This window comes from Pan troglodytes, chromosome 7 (genome assembly GCF_028858775.2).
Source record: "Pan troglodytes isolate AG18354 chromosome 7, NHGRI_mPanTro3-v2.0_pri, whole genome shotgun sequence".
Taxonomy (NCBI): Eukaryota; Metazoa; Chordata; class Mammalia; order Primates; family Hominidae; genus Pan; species Pan troglodytes.
In genome coordinates, this window is record NC_072405.2 from 152,632,476 (window position 1) to 152,651,284 (window position 18,809).

General features: G+C 53.6%; 1 protein-coding gene across 45 annotated transcripts in view; it reads right to left on the bottom strand.

Moving 5' to 3' along the window:
- Positions 1-18,809, bottom strand: part of TSNARE1 (t-SNARE domain containing 1) — a 140,344-nt gene that overhangs the window by 41,527 nt on the left and 80,008 nt on the right. For 33 of the 45 annotated variants that reach the window (XR_010159694.1, XR_010159695.1, XR_008536865.1 and 30 more), the window contains 3 exons: positions 8,385-8,475; positions 5,093-5,182; positions 4,546-4,602 (listed from right to left, as the gene is read on the bottom strand). Coding sequence is in view for 40 of the 45 variants with exons in the window: in XM_063817422.1 (XP_063673492.1) it covers positions 4,546-4,602; positions 5,093-5,182; positions 8,385-8,475 (238 nt within the window). In the remaining 5 variants the exon portion in view is untranslated. Of the gene's footprint in view, positions 1-4,545; positions 4,603-5,092; positions 5,183-5,588; positions 8,288-8,384; positions 8,476-18,809 lie in introns of those variants that run through there. The other 12 variants (XR_001720472.3, XM_063817417.1, XM_063817432.1 and 9 more) reach the window with 3 other exon arrangements.

Here is an 18,809-nt window from a genome sequence, read left to right on the forward strand (position 1 = left end):
TCTTGTAGGGGTTTAACAACCCTTTCAAAGAGCCAATTATTTTGGCTTTGCTAACTTGCCTACTGAACGTGTTTTATATTTCGTTAATTTCTGCCTTAGTAATTGCATATATTCCTACGTAACGCTTACTCAGTCTGCCCTCGACGTGTATGTTACTTCTCTGATGATGCGAGGACATCATGACACTTTAACACTATTTGCCTCCCCTCTGTCTTCTGGGCCATTTTGTCAACAGCACACACCTGACCATAATCTGAAGCCCGCCAGTCCTCATCATCACCGTTCCACCGTCGACGTTAACCTGGGCGCAGCCACATCAGCTGTTTCCATTGTCCCTTACTCCCTCCTCTGGGACACGCTTCCCTCTGAGATCACTCCTTTTCCACGTGGAGGGGGTTCTGTTGATGAGGAGTTCTCTCGTTTTTGTGCCTCTAAAACTGTTTTCACTTCACCTTTATTTCTGAAGCATGTCTTCCCCAGGGTGCAGCTGGAGATTATTTTTCTCATGCGTTTTGAAGGCACATTTCCACTGTCTTCTGGATTCCATCGTTTCTTCTAAGAAAGTCAGGTGTCAGTCTTGTCCCTTTAAAATCATGTGACTTTTTTCTCTGACTTTAATGTGCTCTTAACATTTTTTTTCTAGTTTGAATCTGCTTTTCTAAGATTTTATTTTTGCCTTTGGTTTTCAAATTTTTATCATGCTATGACCAAGGGTGTTTTTGCTTGTTTTTGTTTTTTCTTTTTTGAGACAGTTTTGCTCTGTCCCCCAGGCTGGAATGAAATGGCGTGCTCTCAGCTCACTGCAACCTCCATCACCCACGTTCAAGCAATTCTCGGCCTCAGCCTCCTGAGTAGCTGGGATTACAGGCGCCTGCCACCACACCCGACAAAAATTATGTATTTTTAGTAGAGACAGGGTTTCACCATGTTGGTCAGGCTGGACTCAAACTCCTGACCTCAAGTGATCCACCTGCCTCGGCCTCCCAAAGTGCTGGGATTATAGGCGTGAGCCACTGCACCCAGCCAAGGGTGTTTTTTTGTTTTGTTTTTTTTTTTTAATTATTTGAGACGGAGTTTCGCTCTTGTTGCCCAGGCTGGAGTGCAATGGCAATCTTGGCTCACTGCAACCTGCGCCTCCCAGATTCAAGCAATTCTCCTGCCTCAGCCTCTCTAGTTTTTTTTTTTTAATTTGAGATGGAGTTTTGCTCTTGTTGCCCAGGCTGGAGTGCAATGGCACAATCTCGGCTCACCGCAGCCTCTGCCTCCCGGGTTCAAGTGGTTCTCCTGCTTCAGCCTCCCGAGTAGGTGGAATTACAGGCATGTGCCACCACACCCGGCTAATTTTGTATTTTTAGTAGAGACAGGGTTTCTCCATGTTGGTCAGGCTGGTCTCGAACTCCCAACCTCAGGTGATCCACCCGCCTCGGCCTCCCAAAGTGCTGGGATACAAGCATGAGCCACCACGCCTGGCAAGGGTGGTTTTTTCAAAGGAGAAATTTATCTATTCATAGAGCTTCTTGAATCTGTGACTTGAAGTATTTGGACAGTTTTGGAAAACTCTCAATCGTTACCTCTTCAAATATTATTTCTATCCATTTTCTCTCTCTCCTGTTCATCTAGGACTCTATATTCTTTAGATTTTCTATCATTTTTTCTTTTGCATTTCAATATAAGTTTTCTTATGCCCAGCCTTCTAATTCACCAATCCTTTTTTCTGCTTTGTCTATGTGGAGATTTAGCTAACCCACTAAATTCTTAATTTTAATTATATTGTTCAATACCAGAACTCCCTTTTTAAAATAAAATGTAAGTTCTCTGGTAAAAGTCTATACCATTTACTATTTCCTTTCACATGTTAATAACACAGATTGAATATCCCTCATCCGGAATGCCTGGGACCAGAAGTGTTTCAGATTTTGAACTTGTTTTCAGATTTTGGATTTTATTTTCAGATTTTGGAATATCTGCATTGTACTTATTGGATGAACATTTCTCATCAAAAATCCAAAAACCTAAATGTTCCAATGAGCATTTCCTTTGTGCGTCAGGTTGGCTCAACAAGTTTCAGATTTTGGAGCATTTTGGATTTTGAAGTTTTAACTTAGGGATGCTCAACCTATAAGCTGAGTGTCCAACCAACTATTTGAATATCTGCATCACCTGTTGGTCAGTTTCTACTTCCTGTTTTTCCGTGGCTTTAGTCATTGGATCCTGTTACCTGTGATGCCTGATGACTTTGGCTTAAATCCCAAACACTGTATGAAAAACTGCAGAGATTCTAGATGATGGGATTGTCCTCTGTCTTTGGAGAGACAACATAGGCATGATTCCAGGCTATACTTTAGGTTTGGCTGGTCAGGGCTGGTCTGCTTCTGGTTTACCTTCCTCTCATGGGATTGTCCTCTGTCTTTGGAGAGACAACATAGGCATGATTCCAGGCTATACTTTAGGTCTGGCTGGTCAGGGCTGGTCTGCTTCTGGTTTACCTTCCTCTCACGGGATTGTCCTCTGTCTTTGGAGAGACAACATAGGCATGATTCCAGGCTATACTTTAGGTTTGGCTGGTCAGGGCTGGTCTGCTTCTGGTTTACCTTCCTCTCATGGGATTGTCCTCTGTCTTTGGAGAGACAACATAGGCATGATTCCAGGCTATACTTTAGGTTTGGCTGGTCAGGGCTGGTCTGCTTCTGGTTTACCTTCCTCTCTCATGGTCTCAAGCAGAACTCGTGTTTACAACAGTCCCTCCTCCGGGGTGGGCCTTAAAATCCACCTTCCGTCTTCTTAGTACTCTGAGGGTACTCCAATTTCTGTCCAGCTTTTCCTGTAAAGTACTTGTTGCTTGACTTCTTACACTCTCACATCATGCACACACCAGCGAATATGGATCAGCAAAGGCCTGCCTCAAGGGGAAAACGGACCGAGTGCTGCAATCCCCTTGTGCTCTAGGGTTTTATTCCTAAGGGTCCTGAACTCTAATTTTTGTCTCTCCAGCCCAGTAAGACCACTAAAGCTATAAGCCACCACTGCTGTTCAGTCTCGATAAGCTGAGACACAAGCTGGCAAATGTCCTGGGGGTGAGAAGGCAGTGATGATGAGCCTGAGTGATCTGGGAACACGTGCCTCTCTAGGCCTGGCTCCCAGCTGCTCCCATGTTCCCCCCATGTTGGATCCATGTGTGTCTGCATGTCTGCATCTATCTGTGTGTCTCTGGGTGTCTATCTGCATGTGTCTGCGTGTCTGTGTTTATCTGCGTCTCTTCATGTCTGCGTGACTGTTTATCCGTGTGTCTGCATTTATCCGCATGTGTGTCTGCATGTCTGTTTATCTGTGTCTCTGTGTGTTTACCTGCGTGTCTACATGTCTGTGTTTATCTGCACGTGTCTGCGTGTCTGTGTTTATCTGCATGTGTCTAGATGTCTGTGTTTATCTGCATTGGTCTGCATGTCTGTGTTTATCTGCATGTGTCTGTGTTTATCTGTGTCTGCATGTCTGTGTCTCTGCGTGTTTATCTGTGTCTCTACATGTCTCTTTATCTGCATGTGTCTGCGTGTCTGTTTATGTGTCTGCGTGTCTGTTTATGTGTCTCTGCGTGTTTATCTGCATGTTGTCTACATGTCTGTTTATCTGCATGTGTCTGCATGTCTGTGTTTATCTGTGTCTCTGCGTGTTTATCTGCATGTGTCTACATGTCTGTGTTTATCTGCATGGGTCTGCATGTCTATCTGCATGTGTCTGCGCATCTGTGTTTATCTGCATGTGTCTCTGTGTTTATCTGTATGTCTCTGTGTATGTGTGTCTCTAGCTCTGTCTCTGCAAGTCTCTGCATGTCTGTGTCTCTGTGTGTTTATCTCTGTGCATCTGTGTTTATCTGCGTGTCTGCATGTCTGTGTGCATCTACGTGTGCATTTTTCTGTGTGCATGTGCCTGTGTTTTTTGTTTTTGTTTTTGTTTTTGAGACAGAATCTCACTCTGTCGCCCAGGCTGGAATGCAGTGGCGCGATCTCGGCTCACTGGAACCTCGGCCCTGCCTCCTGGGTTCAAGCAATTCTCCTGCCTCAGCCTCCCATGTAGCTGGGATGACAGGTGCTCGCCACCACGCCTAGCTAATTTTTGTATTTTTAGTAGAGATGGGGTTTCTCCATGTTGGCCAGGCTGATCTTGAACCCCTGACCTCAGGTGATCTGCCCACCTAGGCCTCCCAAAGTGCTGGGATTCCAGGCGTGAGCCACCGCACCTGGCCACGTGTGTGTGTGTGTTTTAACCCAGGTTTTACAGTGGCTCTCAGCAGGAGAGCTGGTCTGACCTGTGAGTCCTGCCCAGCACATGGAACCGTCCGCAGTCATTCTTTGGGAGCTGAGCCCTTGTCAGGCACTGTGCCAGGGCCCAAAGGTCAAAATGCCCACGTTTTCAAGGCTGTGCCTCAGGGCGCCCCTCAGATGACACCCCTGCCCTTGGCCCTCCCCGCCCTTCCATGGAGCACAGATGGCAGCGGATTCTGGGCTGTCCCCTAACAGCCACTGACCATGGTCAGTACTCGGCACCCACCTGTTTACTGCCCCTCTGCGCCATGGGAAGCAGCGCTCTGGACTTTTCTGCAATTTTCTGTTGAAAAAAGGGCAAGAGAAGAAAGATAAGAAGAGCAAAAAAGGTGGGGAAGGGAGAAGAAATGGTCAGCTGAGCGCAGGGCTCTGGACGACGGTGCAGCACAACACGCCTGCCACTCCCAGAAGAGGCTGCCGGGGCTGGGGCTGAGCTCTGCCAGCGAGTCGCTGGATGGCCTCTGTCCACGCATGGGAGCTCTCTGGGCCCCAGTTTCCTCACCTGTCAGAGCAGGGTGAGACCTGTTCTTCCTGCTTCCCCAGAGCTACTGTGGGTCAGCTCTTGAAGGTAAATGTCCTCTAGGACACATGCCCTGAGGCACAGTCTGGATCCTGGCTGCCTGGAGACTGTCTGCAAGAACAACCCTCTTCTCTGCCTTTGGGGATGGGGCTGCACCAGGCCCACAGGGACAAGACAGCCATGAGAGTGCTCCGGGAACCGAGGCCCACCCCACCTGGCCTGCAGACCCCCGCTGCCCCCACCAGCACCTCACCTTCTGCACCACTCCATAGCACTGAATGGCATCTGAGAGCTGGGTTTTCAGCCGGTCCAGCTGAGGACGCTCCTGCTGCAGACGCTCCTGCTGCAGAGAAGGTACAGCTGGCACGGCATGGGAGGCTTGGCCCTGCCCCAGCAGCCACCACCACCCACACCTCCTCCCGCACCGATGTCCCACCTTCCCACACTCAGAATGGGGCTCGCCATCAACTACTTCCCCTCCGTGTCACCGTCATCTCCACAGGCACACCCGGGGTCCCCAGGGACACCATCACCACAAAATCCGGCGCAGGGGTCAACACCACCTGCCGGAGCCAGGAGCTACCCAAGGCACATAAACCCGGCCCCACACCACCTCCACGAGCAGCACTGTGACTCCTCCTCCACAGCGCAGGACGTCGTGGCCCTGAGTCCCGAGTGACTTGTCTGTGGTCACATAGGTGGCGGGGCCACTGCCAGAACCATCCCCCTCCCCAGCATCTCGCCTGTACCTGGGCTCTCCGTGGCCTCCAGGGTCCACCGACCCCAGTTCCTTCCTGCTGGGATGTTCGCCACCACACCTCAGCGCCCACCAGGCACCTGCTTCAGAGCTGGAGCTGGAGAAGCACGGAGCCGGGGTGGGGCTGGACACGCAGCCCTGGGGCCTGCCTCATTGCTCTGGCTCACCGTGGACACCACCCACCAGCAGCAGCACCAAGGAGCCCACAGCTTCCTCCCAGCACCCACCCCGTGGCTATCGGAGGATTGGAGAGAGCCAAGGCTAAGGCGGGCTGGTCTGGGGTGAACCTCTGACAGCCGAGGGGCACTGGGAGCAGCCTACCACAGCCTTGACCTCTTCCCACAGTCGAAGGCACTACATCTCATCGAAGCGTCCACGGCCCAGAGTCAAAGACGTGGTAGGCACCGACTGTGCACCCACCAAGCCACGTGAAGCAGCCATTCGCTTCACGAGGAAACGGCCTGCGCGGACCACGCAGCTCTGCTCTCACCCCACAGAAACGCCTCTCAGAATCGCAACCCTCCACCATGTGGGGCCTTGCTCAGCACCTCACGTAAGCGCAGCGCCTCCCGTAAGAGGGACCCAGCATGTATTCTTGGATAAATGAGTAAATGAATAAGTGACTCAGGCACACCTGAGTCAGAGAATGGAGAACAAAGCTACAGAGGAAGAGGTCAGACACAGGCGTCGATCCTGGTCATGACGCTGCTGACATCACTGCCCGAGGGCACAGGCCAGGGCAGCACCCGGTCCCCACAGAGTGGTCCCTGCAGGGCAGCCATGGCTATGAGGAGTGACCCATGCATGGAAAGGCTCCAGGCCGCTCAGCACAAAGCTCCCAGTGTTCCTGTCATCTGCCTTTAGGGAGACTCTGGCCACCCCATCACTGGACAGGGGGCTGCTGCCTCTGTTATAGTTTTTTAGTGTAACTAACTTTTGAACTGATTCTACTTTTTTAAGTACAAGTTTTATTACTGTCTAATTTAGATCTGATAAAATCTACCCGCTTTAAGTGTAGAGTTCAGTAACTCTTAGTTGTACAGCCATCCCCACAACCCAGTTTTAGAACATGCCCATCACCCCAGAAAGGGCCCTGCGCCTGCCTGCAGGCACCCCAAAACCAAGCCCTGCTCCCAACCCCGACAACTGCTCATCAACTTTTGGTCTCCAGAGATTGCATTTTCTGGATGTTTCACACAAACAGAACCACACACTGTGTGTTTTCTTGTGTGGGGGCATGTGGTCTTTGAGCCTCACCACATTGCGGCCTGCCTAACTCTTCGCTCCTCACTGCTGACCACACTCAACGCGGCACTGGCCACGTCACGTGTATTTTCCACAGGGAGGGCGGCATGCATTTCCCCTGTAGGACTGGCTGATCCACGCTGCTGGCTCTGCAGCAGGCTGAACTTGCAACCCCAGCCCTCCCAAGGCAGTGAGAGCAGCTATGGGCAGCACCTACGGCAGGGACAGATTGGCGTCTTGCTCACACTGTGCACGTGAAGCAGGTGCGGCCAGCAGCTCACACTGTATGCGTGAAGCAGGTATGGCCAGTGGCTCTCACTACGCGTTAATCCAGTATGACCAGTGGCTCACACTGTATGCATGAAGCAGGTGCGGCCAGCGGCTCACACTGTACGCATGAAGCGGGTATGGCCAGCGGCTCACACTGTGCGTATGAAGCAGGTGCAGCCAGCAGCTCACACTGTATGCATGAAGCAGGTACAGCCAGAGGCTCACACTGTGCTTATGAAGCGGGTGCGGGCCAGCGGGCTGCAGCTTGCTGACTCCTGCCCCGTAAAATTTTAGGGTTCAGCAGTATTTAATCTTTTGTCACAAGTACCCTCCAATCTTCAGCAACTGGGCACTGACCTGGTGTGGTGGAGCGGAGGGTGTGGGGACAGTCAGAAGTGGGGACAGGGCCAGGCGTGGTGGCTCATGCCTGTAATCCCAGCACTTTGGGAGGCAGAGGTGGGAGGATCACTTGAGGCCGGGAGTTTGAGACCAGCCTGAGCAACATGGTGAAACCCCACCTCTACTAAAAACACAAAAATTAGCTGGGCATGGTGACGGGCGCCTGTAATCTCAGGTACTCAGGAGGCTGAGGCATGAGAATCACTTGAACCCTCGGGGCAGAAGCTGCAGTGAGCCAAGATCATGCCACTGCACTCCAGCCTGGGAGACAGAGCAAGACTCCGTCTCAAAAACACAAAAAAAAATTGGGGACAGGGTGGAAACGAGGGAACAGCCCTGGGGCAGCTGAGCCAGAACGGTAGTGATGGCTATGGCGGTGGGTATGCTGATGGCCACTGCCACGGCCATATGTCTGGCTTGAGGCCCATGCGTCTGATAAGGCGCCAAGGTAGGTGAGGGGATAGGGAGGGTGCACGTGCAGGTGGCCTTGGGTGGCGGATGCAGCAGAGGGGCAGGGGATGCAGAGCAGGGGAGAGGATGGTGAAACAAACAATGGCGGGCCATCAGCTTCCAGTAAGGCCTGGCCAGGAAGACCCAGGGTGCTCTTGTCCCCACTACTGCATAAGCCAAGGACAGCAAGAGTCCGGGTGGCCACACCAGCTCCCAGCACGTGGTCAGCACACGGCTGCTGCCTGAATGACTGCACACAGGTTCTGAGCCATGGAGCCACGGGAGGCTGGGTGCCAGGCCAGTCTGTGTCCATCCACACACGTCAGCCTCCCTGTATCCTGCCTCGTGTGACATCCCTGCTCTCATCACAGGCAGAGGGGTCCATTCCTCTCCTCCCTCCCAGCCCCAGACCCCAGGAACATACCGGGCAGGAGCTGCGCAGCAGCTCGGCCATCTGCTTCACGGAGCTGGCGCTGGCTGCGATGGTCTTGTTGGTCTCCTGCTGTGCCGTGTGCCTGGGGGCCGAGAAGGAGCCAGGAGCGAAGGCAGGGGAGGAAGGCAGCAGAGAGCAAGGGCCCAGAAGGACGCAGCAAGCAGGGACGCACGGGCCGAGTGGGGGAGACAGAGACAGATGGATGGACAGGCGGAGAGAGGGCCGAGAGACACACAGAGACAGAGAAAACAGCAGAGAGGAAAACAAGAGTAGGGAAAGGGTAGCAAACAGAAAGAGGCAAAGACTCAGAGAAAGAGAGAAGGGAACAGAGACAAGAGCAGCGGTGATTCCCACAGAGAAAGAGGAGGGGGCCCAAGAGCCAGGACAGGGAGAGACAGGCAGACACCCAGCAAGAGACGGGGGAGATGGGCAGACACGCAGCAAGAGACGGGGGAGACGGGCAGACACACAGCAAGAGGCAGTGGGGGCAGAAAGGCAGGCAGAGAGAGACGGCGCAGGTAAGCTCTGGCTGGGGTGGGTGGCCCAGCCAGAACAGTGGCAGCCGGGCCCCACCAATCGGCCACTGCGAGGACCACCTTGCTCCCCCGCCACAACCACCCCCAAATACCCCACAGACAGGAGGCTGAGCCACGAGCCCTCCCTGCAGAAAGGCCCGTCTCGGGGTCAGCTCCCCTCGGAAAGCCAGCAGGAGAATCAGGGCAACAGTGCCATGGCCCAGGGAGGCCAGCAGTCCCCACCCCCCTGCACACCTCTGAGGGGTGCACACCTCTGAGGGGCCCCAGGTGAGACGGTTCTCACACCCAGACCCAGGGAGACACAAGAAGGCCAGGACAGTCCCAGGTTACAGTTCCAAGCATGACCTCGAAAGCAACTGGGAAGACCAGCCCGTCTCCCGCTTGGGGTTCGCCACCCCCATCCCTGGAGAGAGAAGCACCAGGGCAACGGTACCCCAGCCCGGCTGCAGGCACACACACCAAGTGCAGGGAGGACCCTGGCCTGCTGGAAACTGGGGAGCCTCAGTGACCCTTTCAAGTACAGCCCAAAAGGCCCCTGCAGGCCCCTCAGGCATCACCCAGGACCTGCACCAAGCAGGCCTTGGGGCCGACACGTGGGAGCGAGCCTGGCACCACCACTGCAGGCCAAGCCTACAGGAGCGGGGCCCACCTCCTGATACCCACCCTGGGCGGGCAGAGCCTGTGGCACACAGAGGAGTAAGACTGCCCCCCAGAACAGGCACCCAGCAGGCTAGAGAGGCTGTGGGCCAAGGAGGTCAAGGAGCCATAAGGTTACTACAGACTAGGCGGGAACCACGGGGACAGGAGCTTTCTTCCCCGGGGCCTTGGTCAGGGCCGCCTCCTCCTGCGGCTGGCATCTGAGGCTTTGGAGAGCCTCCAGTGCCTCCAGCTCCCAAACACGCCTCTTCGGCCAACCACTGGCTTGACACCGTGAGAAGGATGCAGAAGCAGAGTGCCCCTCACCCCCGCTCCCACCAGTCCCCTCCTCGCCCTGGGCTGCCACGCAGCCTCCTGTCCCTCTCCCTGGGCTGCCACTTGGCCTCCCGTCCCCGGCCCACTCACCACTGCATCCCCTCACATTCTGTGCACAGCAGGCCTGAGCGATTCTGCTAAAGACAGTTCAGATCTTGCCAGTCCAAACCTCAGAGCTCACCAACAGTTCCACATCTCATTCCGGTCAAAGCCAAAGTCCCTCTAGCACTGCTCTAAGACCACACGGGTGGCCTCCTGCACCTGCAACTTCACCTCCTCACACCACCCTCCTGCACCTCCGACTTCACCTCCCCACACCGCCCTCCTGCACCTGCAACTTCACCTCCCCACACCACCCTCCTGCACCTCCGACTTCACTTCCTCACACCACCCTCCTGCACCTCCGACTTCACCTCCCCACACCGCCCTCCTGCACCTCCGACCACCTCCCCACACCGCCCTCCTGCACCTCCGACTTCACCTCCCCACACCGCCCTCCTGCACCTCCGACTTCACCTCCCCACACCACCCTCCTGCACCTCCGACTTCACCTCCCCACACCGCCCTCCTGCACCTGCAACTTCACCTCCTCACACCACCCTCCTGCACCTCCGACTTCACCTCCCCACACCGCCCTCCTGCACCTGCAACTTCACCTCCTCACACCACCCTCCTGTACCTCCAACTTCACTTCCCCACACTGCCCTCCTGCACCTCCGACCACTTCCCCACACTGCCCTCCTGCACCTCCGACTTCACCTCCCCACACCGCCCTCCTGCACCTCCGACTTCACCTCCCCACACCGCCCTCCTGCACCTCCGACTTCACCTCCCCACACCGCCCTCCTGCACCTCCGACTTCACCTCCCCACACCACCCTCCTGCACCTCCGACTTCACCTCCCCACACCGCCCTCCTGCACCTGCAACTTCACCTCCCCACACCACCCTCCTGTACCTCCAACTTCACTTCACCACACTGCCCTCCTGCACCTCCGACCACTTCCCCACACTGCCCTCCTGCACCTCCAACTTCACCTCCCCACACCACCCCTAGGTTCTAGGCCCACGTGGGCGGCCTCCTGTACCTGCAACTTCACCTCCCCACACCACCCCTGGGTTCACTTCACTCCTGGCCCATGAGTCTCTGCTGCTCCTGAATGAGCCGGACAAATGCCTGCCTTAACATTTTCCTAGGCCAGATGCAGACAACCAAGCCCTAGTTGCTGACCCAGGAGCAGCTGTCTGTGGTCACGCTGCCACCGTGGGCAACGCCCCCAGCACCAACACCTGCCCAGACAGCTCCCCTGGGAGGGCCAGGCAGGTCACAGCTCACACTTTTCTCTGCTCCGCGCTGACCTCTCCACTCCTCTAGACTCCCATGTGGCAGGGGCTCTCACTCATGCCCCCACTGAAACATCCTCATGGAGCCATTAGTGCTGGAACGAAGGCAGCCCGTTTCCTGTAGGCAGTGGGTCAGGCTTTTCTCTTTCCAGGCAGGATCTCGTCTCATTTGTGCCTCCCTCACAAACTGTTAGCACCATGCAGGATCAAAGTGAACAAGGCCTCCTTACCCAACCTGGCAATACCCCAGGCATCAGATCACCCTGCCAAGTCCATCGTGGGAACAGGAGGTTGCCAACCAGAAAACCCAAGACATGATGAAGGGAGTGGGGAATGAGAGCCACCAGTCAAGGAAGGGCAGCCAGGCGGAACAGCACTGCAGAGGGGCCACCTTCCATGATGCTCGTCCTAATAAAAGGCCCAGAGGAGACCTCCACTTACAGCCATGGTACCAGGCAGTACCTCCTACCTCAAACAAGCAGAAAATACATTTTAAACAAACACACACACAAAGCTAAGGGATGCAGCTAAAACAGTACTTACAAGGAAATTACTGCTTTAAATTCTTATATTAGAAAAGAAAAAATAAAATCAGTGTCCAGAAAGTCCACCTAATGAAGCCAGCAAATTAAACACAAAGGAAGTAGAACAGAGATAATAAAGGTTAAGTTCAATAATTAATAAAATAGGAAACAGACCAATAATAGAAACAATAAAATAAAAAAGCATTCAAAACATTACCCAACTCTGCCTAGACAGGTCAAGAGGAAAAAAAACCACACTTGCAAATTACCAAGATCAAGAATGAAAGAGTGAGCCTGACTACAGATCCAACATTAAAAGAACATTAAGGAAACACAAATCATATCAGGCCCATAAATTTGACAACTAAGATGAAATAGAAAAATTCCTTAAAAGACATGAATTATATCAAAACTGACTCAAAAAGAAATAGAAAACCTAAATAGCTCTATATGTATGTCAAGAAGTAAATTTGTGCTTAAAAACATTGCTGCAAATACACAGGCACAACAAGCTTCAATATCAATATCATGCAATCCCCTAGAAAACAGAGAGGAGACACACATTGTATGAGGCTCACACTACCCTGATAACAAAACCCAAACAGAGAATCTAAAGGAAAGAAACCCATATATCACTCACAAACCCAGCAGCAAAAATCTTCAATACAATTTTAGAAAAACGAATTCAACAATATATGAAAGAGACAGTACACCATGACCAAGAGGCATTTACCCACAGGATACAAGGTTGGTTCAACATTCAAACATCAGTGAGTGTAATTCTCATATCAACAGAGCAAATTTAACAAGGAGAAAAACATCTTAATAAATTATGCAGAAAAAGCATGTGACAAAATTCAACACTCATTTTAGACTAAAACTTCCTTTAGTTTAGTTCCTAGTTTCCTTAACTAGAAAAAAGAAGGGGACTCCCTCAATCTGATACAGAGAGGCTGTTGAATAAAAAACAAAACAAACATCTAGGATACTTAGAGCAAAAGATGGAATGCTTCCCCGTAAGATGTGGAACGAGGCAGGTATGCGTGCTTTCACTACTTTACTCCTCATACTATAAGTTTACCTAGGAATAAGGGGGAAAGAACTAAGAAGCATAAAGATTGAAAATGAAGAGTAAAACTGTCTTCAGTCATAGAGACGTGAACATCTATATAGAAAATCCCAAGGAATCCACAAAGAAGCTCCAGGAACTAATCAGCGAGTGAATCTATGCAGGTCACAGGATACAAGGAAGTACACAGAAGTCTCTTATATTTCTATGGAGTTGCAGCCAATGAGAGGAGAGGAACACAAATAAGAGAAAGGCCAGCCTGTGTCCGTGGGCTGGACGATGACATTGTTATGGAAGTCCAGCTTGGCCGTGCCTGTGGGTTGGGCGACGATGTTGTTATGAAAGGCTGGCCTGGCTGTGTCCATGGGCTGGATGATATTGTTATGAAAGGCCGGCCTTACCGTGTCTGTGGGTTGGACAACGATACTATTACGAAAGGCTGGCCTGGCCGTCTCTGAGGGCTGATGACGATATTGTTATGAAAGGCCAGCCTGTACGTGTCCACGGGCTGGATGATATTGTTATGAAAGGCCGGCCTTACCGTGTCCGTGGGTTGGACAACGATACTATTACGAAAGGCCGGCCTGGCCGTGTCTGTGGGCTGGATGATATTGTTATGAAAGGCCGGCCTGGACATGTCTGTGGGCTGGACGACAATACTGTTATGAAAGGCCGGCCTGGACATGTCTGTGGGCTGGACGACAATACTGTTATGAAAGGCCGGCCTGGCTGCATCCGTGGGCTGATGACGATATTGTTATGAAAGGCCAGCCTGGCCATGTCTGTGGGCTGGATGACGATATTGTTATGATGCCAGTTCTTTAATTTATCCACAGATTCAAGGTAATCCCAAAAAATTATAGAAAGCTTTTTTTTAAAGAAATAATAATTGACAAACTGATTCTAAAATGTATACTGAGTTACAAAGGGGTATGAGAGGAGGAGATGCGTTTGGGCAGCACGGGGGGCAGCACCAGCGTGGCTGGCTGAACACCGTGGCATGGGGCAGGCAAGGCAAGGAACAGCTCGTGGCCACCTCCTGGGTCTCCAGAGTGGACGGTGAGCCATCGGGGACTCTCTGGAACTTCTGCCTGTCGCCAAAGTATGAGAGACATCCTAAAGACGCACTTTTAGGCAGACTCCTGCTGGCAAGGGGAGGCCTCGTGAGGGGCAACGGGGCAGCAAGGCCAAGTGTGGGTCCCACTGGAGGGGGCTCCTCCGGGAAATGGCGACTCCAATCTGAGGCTGGACACTGCTCCAAAGGCCGAGGTGCCTCAGCAAGGGCAACAGAGCAACCCAGGACCAGCAGGGCACTTGGCCCAAGGACACGGGAGCTCACACTGTCAGAGCCAGGGAGTCACCATCCTCACTAGAAAATGGACTCATGATGTCAGCATTCCCACTCGCCATCACGAGGCAGTTGCCACAACAACAAACAGAGTGCCCCTCCCGCTTGTGTCTCACTTCCCCATCCATCCTCACAGCCACCGAGGGAGGGGGTCCCACTCCATCACCATAGCATGCATGGCTTGGGGAACAGCAGTGGATCCAGTGCAGGGAGACGGATGAGACTGCACCTGTCTTATGACCCCAACACCAGCGAGGCCCATGTCAGTGAACCTGTGACCCTCACCCGCCCTGGACTGCTTCAGCCAGGAGCCAAGTGAGGCAGAGAAAGCTGGAAACGCTAGCTGTACATTGAGAGAGCGGGCCCATCTCTCCACATTCAATGTGGGATACAGATGCAATGCCTGGAACCATAACACCCATTTGTCACCTCAAGAGAAGCTGGCCTGAGATTGAATCTGATGCATCAGCAGAGCCAAAAGAAACCAAGTGAACTGGAGCCTTCATCAAACTGCACCTGAAGCCCCACGACCGCTTTACAAAACCCACGTATCCCCACAAAGCCAGCTCTGCACGGTTTTGGTGAAAGGCCAGGCAGGCGGCTACAGGGTCCAGGAAACCTGACCCAAGCATCCCTCTCCCAGCACTCCTGTGCGAGGTCTGCACAGCTGCCCGGCTCGGCGGCTCCTGCACTACCAGCCAGGTGGTGCCATTGCTGCCAGCAGTCAGGTGACTGAGGAGTCTGCGAGGCCTGCCCGGGGGGTGTGTCACCTGAGGCCCATTTGCCCTAGCGCCCTGCCCTAGTCTGCCGGGGCCGGAACCGACCTGAGTACGGAGGCTCTCGCATTTGCCTGTCATTACCTAAGATGTCGTTTAGAAGCACCTCATGTCCTGCATATCTCATACCTGCTCATTTACTCCCATGACCACCTGTGTTTTACAGACGAAGACACAAGGCCCTGAGTCACAAAAGCACCTGCAGGCTGGAGCTGGTGAGCTGGAGTGGGCAGAGGTAGGGTCAGGACCAGCCCAGGCTCCCCGACACCGGGCCCTGAGCTCTCCCAGCCTCCATGCCAGCTTCCAGGTGACACACTCGCCCTGGAAGGCACCCTGCTGCCCACTCCAGACTCGAGTGGTTAATCGGCACTCCCGCCCCTCTGTCCGTGTTCCTAGTGACTGCGACGCCCCTGCCGGTCCCTCGGCTGAGGGGGCTGTGGGAAGAGCCTGTGGCTGGGCTGGTTTGATTTCCTGGTTCCTGCCCTTTCTCAGTAGGTACACTGCCCCGTCCTAGACCTGGCAACACCCCAGGAGTGACTCCATGTAGACCACGGCCCAGCTTCATGAGCGGGTGATGCCCAAGTCAACACAACGCAGTGGTGTTGGTGCACAGACCCAGGGACCGCCCACGGTGGAAGAGGTGGCCAGGGCGAGTGGGCCGGCAAGGCCTGGACTGAGCGGGCCTGGAAGTGAGGCCGGCAGAGGGCAGCACGGGCAGAAGCCTGAGGCCGTGGGGCTGGAGGGGGTGGTGTGGCCATGAGACAGGTCTACAGTTGTCAGGGTCATGCTGGGCAGACCTGAAAGGCCACAGCACAGACTTTGGGTTTTACTTTACGGGGAGGGAGGCCAATGGAACATCCTGAGCAGGAACTGATGTGATCAGATCCACATTTTTAAAGATTGCTTTGAGCTCTGCATGGACAATCCACCGTCGGGGGCAAGACTAGGGGTGGGGAGGCCAAGAGGAGACAGTGCAGGAGCCCAGGGGCCAAGGCTGGGCCTGGACCAGGAGGTGGAGAGGTGGTGAGAAGTGCGTGGACACGGGGCAGCTCAAGAGGAGTGGACAGGCCAGCCCATGACCGGTGAGGGCAGGGTGGGGTGGGGTCCTGGAGGTCCCTTCCTTGGCCTGGGACTAACAGGGAGACCCCAGGTCAGTCCAGAAGGACCCTAAGTTAGCAGGCGAGAAGGTGGCAGGGCTGGAGGGACACCTGGGGTTCTGGGGCCCCACTGAGGAGGGATTCCAAGCTGCGGGATATGCAACACCACCAAGGGAGGGGAGGAGGTCAGAGAGGAAAAGAGGCTGGAGTAGATGGATGACGAACCAGCACCAACGAAGGCCAGGGCCCCGGAGAGCACGAGACGGATGAGGAACCAATACCAGCGAAGGGGAGGGCCCCGGAGAGCATGAGACGTATGAGGAACCAGCACCAGTGAAGGGGAGGGCCCCGGAGAGCATGAGAGGGATGAGGAACCAGCACCAGTGAAGGGGAGGGCCCCGGAGAGCATGCGAGGGATGAGGAACCAGCACCAGTGAAGGCCCTGGAGAGCATGGGCTGCACAGCAGGAGGAAACTTCTAGAAGGAATCAACTCAACAGTAAAAAGAAAAATACCCGATCAGGACATGGGCAAAGGATCTGAATAGACATTCCTTCCAAGAAGATATACAAATGGCTAACAAGCAGATGAAAAGATGCTTGAAGCCTTCAATTACCAGGAAAATGCAAATGAGATCACCACAAGACCCCACTTCGCACCCACTAGGATAGCCACATCCAAAAGACATATAACAACAAGTGCTGGCAGTGAGGCGGGGAGACAGGAACCCTCCAACACTGCTGGTGGGGGTGTAAAATGGGGCAGCTGCTTTGGAAAGTCTGGCAGTTCCTCAAAGGATTACACAAAGAGCCACCATATAACCCAGCAAGTCCAGTCCTGGGGATATATCCAAGACAGGTGAAAATCTACACCCACGCAAACACCTACCGCAAACATTCACCGCAGCTTTATTCATCATGGTCAAAATGAAGTCACCCAAATGCCCACCAGCTAGTGAATGGGTCTGTCCTTACAGTGAGACAGAGGGGTGCAGTTCTGCACAAGCTGGTGAATAGGTCTGTCCTCACCGTGGGACAGAGAGGGGGCAGTTCTATATCAGCTGGCGAATGGGTCCATCCTTACAGTGGGAGAGGGGCACAGTTCTGTACCAGCGGGCGAATGGGTGTGTCCTCACAGTGGGACTGAGGGGCACAGTTCTGCACAAGCTGATGAATGGGTCCATCCTTACAGAGGGACAGAGGGGCGCAATTCTGCACCAGCTGGCAAATGGGTCTGTCCCTACATATGGAGGGCACTGTGAGCCCTCTCTGGCCCCCTCACAGAGCCCTCCATCGGGCACTCCGGGAGGTCAGCTCTTCACACCCTGCTGGCCACCCCTCTGCCACAGGGACTTGCCTTCAATCAAGTGGGATGGGATGAACCGCACACATGGATCATGGTCCTGCCCTGCTTAAGCTCTCACTGCAGGAGGCGGGGCTGTTAGGACTAAGCCCCTGAAAGAGCTGCCAAGCGAGGGCCCACGGTGCTCAACGATCGTCATCCAAGGCTCCTTGAGCCCTTCTGGTGCTGATTCTGACATGCAAATCCCGGGCCAGGAAGGAGAGCACACCTCACGCGGAGCAGCAGTCCAGCTCACCCAGACCCCACTGCCATCGCTGCATGCTGGGCAGTGGGCCAGCAGACTCTCAGCAGCCACCTCTAATGCATCCCCCCCCAGGGCCACCCCACCTACACCCTCACCACACTGGGGAGGTGAGAGGGAGGCATCGCTGCACGCCCCAGGCAGATCAGAGAACACAGCCCATGGGAACAAGTCCAAAAGCCCCAAGGGGAGCGGATCCTCTGTGCCACTGTGGAAAGTAAAAAATGTCCTCTTCAAAGTTTCCCTTCTTACTAAAGAATATATCATAGGTGTTAGAAATAATAGTTTTTTAAAAAAAAAACTAACTTCCTTCAAGCCTCCTTGCTTTTATACTAATAACTCTTTGTTAAGCCCTATCCTATGTAGCTGTTAGATATAAGGGAGTAAGTACATCCTATGTCCTTGTACTTTAATCAAGGTATTTGTTCTAAACATGCTCAAGCATGTCCCAGCTCACAGCCTACGTGCCCTCCTTATTTGGAAATGTCATTACTTTTCTAAGTTCTTTCGCAAGCAACTTCCTCTTTTCCTTTTGTTCTCCATTACCTTTACCTGTTCAGGAAAGTTTTAAGTTGTTAGCCAATCAGGTCTAAAGGACCCAATGCGTAAGGGATAAATATTCTTGCCTTTCTTTGTTCAATTGTGCTCTCGTGGCAGGAGTGCTAACAGGCAGCACCCCTTCTGCAGAAAGTAAAATTGCCTTGCTGAGAAAATTCTTTGAGCGCTAGTTCTTCTTTTCGGCATCAAGGAACGAGCATTTCTGACAGCCACACACCGGGGGTGCGCCAGCCCACACACCATCTCCAGATCGTGACGGCCCCCAGGGTGGAAGGGAATAGAGCCCAGACAGGAGTGCGTGAGCCGAGCTGCCACTGAGCCCCGCCCACGGGATCGCAACGTGGCCACTGGACTCCAGTGTGGGGGTCTGTGACAGGGAGGCCTTTGGGGGGGGTGGTTCCGCACACAGGTGACAGAAATGACCTGGCCACACTGGCCTTGCATGGGATCAGAGAAATGGGCCCCACCTGGTGAGGTTTTTCTGAAGCTGAATGTATTCGGGTGGAAGGACCACCCTTCCTCCTGAGACTGGGTCCCTCCTACGCTGCAGGGCTGGAAAGCCTTTTCCCTGATGAAATGATGGCGGCCATG